The following is a 7,008-nucleotide window of genomic DNA, read 5'->3' on the forward strand; positions in this document are numbered from 1 at the left end:
TGTTGCGGATCCGAAAGTGTTGTTTAGCAGCGCGCTTTCACACGTCATTTGCAGATCATGGGCAACAATAGCATTATGGTATAATGTATGGCATGGTTTAAAATTGCGCAATATGAGCTCGCCTTGAGGCCCGCCTTTGCGCAATTCCAGTAAAAAACGCCTTGATGCTTACGTCTCGAGTTTTTTTTTATGAGGCTTGCGCCTCCTCAACTTGGTTAAGGCCCGCCTTGAGGCCCGTCTCGCCCCACTAGCTTGAGGCTTACGCCTCACGCTATATATATTAAAACTTACATAAATCTTGAAGTAAATGCCCGACATTGGACTCTATAGGAGAGGAGGAAGAGGAGAGAGCAGTTCACCATAATGATGATTCAAATGAAGAACCCCTTAGTGATGACAGTGCTGATGACTTATGAGTTCTTATGTGATATGTCATTGCTATTTATTTTTGAAAATTTGAATTATATGTTAATGAAAAGAATACTGGGATTTGGAAAAGATAGAATTTCGAGTTGAACTATATTTCATGTTGTCTTATTATTGAGATATTTTGATTTCACTTCATATCTTATATTTTTTTATGTTTTATATTATTCACTCATTAGTATATAAAAAATTTATCATTTTATGTTTACGCAATCTTTTGATTTTGAGGCTTACGCCTCGCCTCACGAACGAAAAACGCCTCAATACCCGAATACACAATTTTAAACATTGATGTATGGTGAACAACAGTTCCTACCTTCAGAGCTAATGTCTTGGCGATCTCAAGCCTCTCCTGTAATACTCTGTTAATTTTCAAGAGACCGCAATCCTTTGGAGGTTCAACAAAATAGACAATTAATGCCTCTGACAACTGTAGAAAGGATGCTCAAGCTCAAGTTCTGCAACTCACAATTGCCTAAAACCTGGCCTCCAGCTTCAATAGCAAGCTTTCCCAAGTTGCATTATAGGAAGTTTCGATGAAATCACTAAAGTTGAAAGTTGGTTGAAAAGTTTTGGGGACTTTTGCATGGCTGAAATCCTTCCACTTTTTTGGGCCATTAAAGCATCCATGCATATCAGGAGTGATCACATAATTTTCTTCGTGAAGAGGGTGTTCATCTTTTGAGCATGCTCTGATCCAACCTACATTTAGAACCCCTCTATCATTCAGAATAGTCATTAGATGCTTCATTGTTCAGATGCATGCTCCATCCTCATTTTCTCGTCTTTAGAGAGATTAGCTCCACAAATCATCCAATCCTTGCTTAGATTAGATAAGGACGTCCAAATTGCTTGAGTCCATTTTATGATAGATGAGGTATTATAATTTGATGAAACCAAATGCTTGACTGATGCATTATTAGATTTCTTTGTTTTTGATTTATCACATAATGCAAGCTTCATTTAACACTGCTTCATGTTGTATGCATTATTTCTACTGTTACCCAGATGCGAGCTGTATTGATTTCAAATCTTTTAGTGTCACCCGTAGATGCCTGCATTTACCACATTTCTTCTGCATCTTGCCTGTAAGTAGAAGTAGTGTGTAAGATAAATCTCCTACAGTGGCTCATAGGTGCTTGTAATTGTTGCAAATCAACCATCTTTGTTTGCAAGATACCGATGTATTTGTTGAAAGCTTGATTATTGTTTAATGTATGATCACCTTGGCATTTATTGCATGATGCCTGTGTGTGTTTACAGGAAATATCATCATTTGTCAGCAAGTTTAGTGTGTTTATTTATACACTACTATTGACTATCGGTTAAGCTACATTCACCTCCAATCTCTTCACGCATGTTGGCTAGCGAGATGCTATATTCATTCCACATTGGCACGCATGTTGGCTAATGAGATGCTATATTCATTCCATATTGGTTTTCCAATGTTCATAGGAGACCGATACATTTGACAGCATGCTATTATTAGCTATTGATTGAGCTGCATTCGCCACTAATTTCTCCATACTTGTTGACTGGCGAGTCGTTACATTCATTTCATATTGACCTTCAGTACTCATAAGGAATGATAAACATGTTTGCAAATTATTGTTGTAGGGAATATTTCCATTTGCAAATAGGTTTTGTATCTTCGTTTGCATGTCGATGTGGGCTACCAGTTGAGCTACATTCATTACTGGTTTCCATACGCACACTGATTGGTGAGTTGCATTCATCATAAAATTCTTTATGTACATGCTGGCTGGCAAGTTGTTCAATGCACACCTGTCCCTTCTGCTTGCAGGGTACTATTGATGTGAGTGTTGCACATTGATTACTTGATCTTTGTTTGCACACCTGTCCCTCCTGCTTGCATGTTCTTAGCTCTGGATCGGGAGAAGGGACCGGATCATACAAACTTGAGAGGTGGTCTTCGGTTGGAATTGATCGAGGTGAATGTGAGTTGGGGTTGGCTACAGGAGCTGCAGGCTGACGGAATTGAGGGTATGTGGCTTGAGGACAGACGGTCAGGAAGAAACGGGAAGAGCATGGTTGGAGGCTTTGAATCGGAGGGGAGGTTCGAGCTGGCTAGAAGGTGAAGTGGTGAGGACGGGTGTGTAGATGCAAGGAGAGAAGGTCGAAAGGTTTGCGGGAGTTTGCGGTTGGAGATCTAAAGTGAGTCAGGTGTAAGAGGAAGAAGCAACGATATCTATGGCGCTTGTGAGGAAGTCGGAGGCTGAAGATGGGAGCTGTTCGAATGTGGAAGGAGTTCAATTGAGTGCGAGCTAAACGAAGCAATATGCTTCATCCTTAATTTAAGGACGAATAGAGATTTCATGCGTATGAGCAGAGGTCATGTGAAGATCGTAGAAAGTCGTCGTCGACGTGAGGAATTCGTGGCTGGACGTCAAGGCTGCAGGCGAGGTAAGGAGTCGGATTTGATTTCGATTGATTTTTTTTTATAATAATAATTAATAACGGAAATCAAAATGAAAATTTATCTTGAAAAACATACAATTTCCTTAAAATTTGTGCATCGTCGCCGGTTTCCTCACTCGATTTTTGTTGAGCAAAGTTATAGTCATTCTTAGGTGACTCGGACGTTCCGAACGCAACAACGAAGTCCGTTTTGCTATTGGACGTCTTTTGGGAAGTGACTATGATACAATACTTGTTACTCAATTTATCATTCCACTATAGAGATTATTTTCTTGATTCATGCCCGTGACTTCTCAATCACAATGGAGGCAGCATAAATATATATTTCAGGGTTTTCTTCTAGTAGATATTTTAATTTACCATGATAAAAGATGTTATATTTTTAATATAGTACAAAGTTCCATTAGAACAACCGTATGATTGCTGTGGTCCCTAATATATCAGTCGCCTAAACTGAAAGTTACAGAGAATCTAAATTGATTAGAGCACCTCTCTTAATTTTTGCTATTTCATCTATAAGGTCTGGAAAGTGGGCATTTCTTATCCTCTATGATCCCTGCTACTTGAAACTCTTTAAGATATGCAACTAATAAATTGCATCAAAATTCCAGCAATAATGGTATATAGCTTGGCTTACTCTATTTGGTCTTGGCCACAATGGTCAATGTCCTTAGTTGCATATATGTGATTAAATTGAATCCCTTAGATATCTGGGACTAAAATGGCCTTATGTAATAGTACAAGGACCATTTTGAGCTTTTTCTTTTTTTATATTATGTATTTATTAATTAACCTTCAAAATATTATCAAAATGAAAAATGTTGATTGTATTAGGGAAAATCTCCGCCCTACCAAGGCATGTACTAGTCATATCGTATTGTTAATATTGCAAAATAAGCATGACAATATTTTATGCATGAAAGCTATGTTAGAGCATGTCTATGTCCCATTTGGACATGAGTCTTTTTGAAAAATTCAGGCTTCATAGGATATATTCTGCCTTTTAGACATATCTACATTGTTTTGGTTTTAGTCTCTTCATTTGGGCAACATTTACTTAAAATCCACCTGCACTCAAACTACTCAGGGGCCTAGGGCGTACTTTGTAAATGCACCTAATCAAACTATTGAGGTTGCTTGATCCATTAAATGCGGTGGGAATTTGAATGTTATCATTTATATATTTAATTAAAATCTATGTTCTATTCATTTCTCTTTAAATGTGACGGGGAAGTTGAACGAATAATAAGAGCTTCTAAAAGAAATTTAGGTTCAACTTTGCCTATTTATTTCTTCTTCTTTTAGTTCTGGATCTCTATGTGCAAGTACTCTTTAATTTTATGTCCAAGAAATTCTTTAATGTTATGACCAATATTTTCTTCGATGATCTTAAAAAGAATAAATTACTAGATAAAGTTGCCTCAATTACAGTAACTGCTCTCATCAGGTATTTAAGTGAGTTGATTTGTCTCAAATGCTAGCTCCAAATGGGCTTGTTAGATAGTTTATTAGTTGAGCTGGTCCTTTTATAAATAAGCTTAAGCTTGAGCTTGTCCTTATTATTGGTGTTCTTCTTGGATGATGGCATGGACTCATGCAGTTCTATGTAGTCATAAAGAAAGCGAAGCTACTCAAAGTAGAAAAACTCCATGCGTTGCTAGGTATCATACTGTCTTACACCTTTGTTTTACCGTGGCATCCTTTGTCGTACAAAAGACTACTTGTTTTACTTTAATTGACTTCAACAATTTTGTACTACGTTTAAATTTATTCAACCATTTATTTGATTATAATCATGACAAAACAAAGTTTCATCATTTCAACGTAACTTAAAATTTGGAATAAAGTTTCTTTTTTTGTTTTTGCTATTACATGTAGAAATTATGTACTGTGGAATATGATATGATGAAAACCACGGCCATTTTCTTGCAATCTTTAGATTCCCCCGTAATTTATAATTGGTTTCCTTTTTCACCATGCTTAAGTTCTCTGTGAAATTATCTAGTTGATCTCAGTTCAACTACAAATTTGATGGTTGTTTACATCAATAATGTCAAAAAAATTGCACTCGTGAAACCCTAATCTCTCCATAAACAAAATTCAAATTTTGCATTTGAAGAGATTGAGAGTCTAGCATCATTTAAAACGAATACTTTCACTCACAATATGACCATTAATGCATCTAACTTTTGCTTGTAGATTGCCAATCATCTTAATCGAGCTGTTGCCAACTTTGGAAGAAAGCCTCTGAAGGTTTTTGTCCAAGTGAATACCAGCGGAGAGGAGTGTAAGTTGTGAAAGCGTGACCTTTTTCTAAGCATTCTTTCTCTGTACGTTTTAGCAACATAATATTACAAGTCCAGCATCCGCTGTATTATTGTCATCCTAAGATTACTTAGGATCTCCATTTTTTTATCTGTCTTTCTCGTTTATAAATGATTCAGCTGCAAGTTCGAAGGTCTTAAAAAAACTTGCAAAAAAGATATCCTTTGTAATGTTGTGGCTATCGATGGGATATTGTATGGGTTTTACAAAATGGTTTTTCTTCTTTTGATCTGTAGCATTGACATATCTCCCTTCGAATCCCTTTGAATCCTTAATTAAACTTCCATAACTCTTTGCAGCAAAATATGGTGTAGAACCCTCTGGATGTGTGGAGCTAGCAAAGCATGTCAAATTTGGCTGTCCTAATCTCATCTTCTCTGGCCTTATGACAATAGGAATGCTCGACTATTCCTCAACTCCAGAAAATTTCAACGTGCTTTCTCAAACTTCAAGTAGCCTATTGTTGCATCTTATTTCAACACCTTCATTTGTCTGATTATATTCTTTTGAAGCAGACATTGCGTAGGTGTAGGAATGAGGTCTGCGAAGCTCTTGGTATCCCGGAGGAGCAGTGTGAGCTTTCTATGGGCATGTCTGCAGACTTCGAGCAAGCCGTAAGTACCTCATAAAATTAAACCTTAAAAATATTGTTGCCTTCTGCTTATTTACTTGATAGATGATAATTTTGACAAATTTCCTTTTGTATTGTTAGAACTTCAAACCACCTTCCAATCCTTAAAATGCTTCTTCTTAAGTTTCGTTTGAGATAGTTTTCTTACTGTTTTTTAAGCAGCTTTCTAACCTTAAAAAAAAATTATCATAGCAATAAAAAAATGATGACAAAAAAAAGTTTCAAACCAAATCTTAGATTTCGTTTGAGAAGTTTTCTTACTGCTTCTTAAAGCAACTTTTTTGTACAAAAATTTTATTTTTTTAATCAAAAAGCTGTTTTTATAAAGCATTAAGAAAGATGCCCCAAACGAAACCTTAATATGATGACTTGATTAATGGCTTTGTTTGATGAATTAACACTGTTAATTTTGCAGATTGAAATGGGAAGTACTAATGTTAGAATAGGATCAACCATCTTTGGACCAAGGGAGTACCCCAAGAAAGATAAAGACAGTGAGCCAAAAACCTGAAGTTCATGAACTATAGGATTGCATTTTTCATGGGACAATAAGAAAATATAACAGGGTAAGTTGCTTTTGTTATACATTATTCCAGCCTATATGATCAGAGCATGTTATTCTGATAGGTACTTATGATTATATTTTTTATGCATGGAGAATGATTTCATGAATATTATTGTAGATGCAGGTCCACAATGTTTAGTCTCGATCATCATTGAATAAGCTCATAAGCTCATGAATTCAGTAGAGCAGTTGAAATTCTGTAAAAAGATTTATATTTTTTATATAGAATATTTTAATAATAATAGGATCTAATCTTATATTAATCTAAGTTTTATTTCGTTGTTGTATGTGCTATTATAAAGTACTTATTTTCACGTATATAATCATTTTACATTTGTCTTCAAGTGTGAAGCCCCATTCACGTGAGCATCCTCAGCAATTAACTTAATTTTATGCTTTTCTTTTAATAGCCAATATTTTATGTCAAAAATCATTATAGGTCTAACTACTTATTTTATAAAATTTTCTTTTAAAATTGAGTGGTATTTTTTTATCACATGGTAGGTTTGATGCATTCCTCCATTTTAATCATCAATCCAATTTGAATTATGCTTCTAATAATATCATTATCTATTTCACCGTTGCTTTGAAAAATATACTTGAATATTTTAAACATGTATTT

General features: G+C 35.5%; 1 protein-coding gene across 1 annotated transcript; it reads left to right on the forward strand.

Moving 5' to 3' along the window:
• Window positions 1-2,300: 2,300 nt before the first annotated feature.
• Window positions 2,301-6,649, forward strand: LOC110110970 (pyridoxal phosphate homeostasis protein). The gene is made up of 5 exons (XM_020842633.2): window positions 2,301-2,477; window positions 5,065-5,152; window positions 5,490-5,623; window positions 5,706-5,804; window positions 6,237-6,649. Exons 1-5 carry the CDS (start codon window positions 2,301-2,303, stop codon window positions 6,330-6,332), a joined length of 594 nt encoding a protein of 197 aa, XP_020698292.2. The 3' UTR covers window positions 6,333-6,649.
• The last annotated feature ends 359 nt before the right edge of the window (window positions 6,650-7,008 follow it).

This window comes from Dendrobium catenatum, unplaced genomic scaffold (assembly GCF_001605985.2).
Source record: "Dendrobium catenatum unplaced genomic scaffold, ASM160598v2 fragScaff_scaffold_133, whole genome shotgun sequence".
Classification (NCBI taxonomy): Eukaryota; Viridiplantae; Streptophyta; class Magnoliopsida; order Asparagales; family Orchidaceae; genus Dendrobium; species Dendrobium catenatum.

Coding starts and splice junctions, on each gene's coding strand:
- LOC110110970 (XM_020842633.2), top strand. CDS start 2,301: ATGTTCTTAGCTCTGGATCGGGAGAAGGGACCGGATCATACAAACTTG. Junction 5,153..5,489: donor GAATACCAGCGGAGAGGAGT/GTAAGTTGTGAA, acceptor AACTCTTTGCAG/CAAAATATGGTGTAGAACCC. Junction 5,624..5,705: donor CAACTCCAGAAAATTTCAAC/GTGCTTTCTCAA, acceptor CTTTTGAAGCAG/ACATTGCGTAGGTGTAGGAA.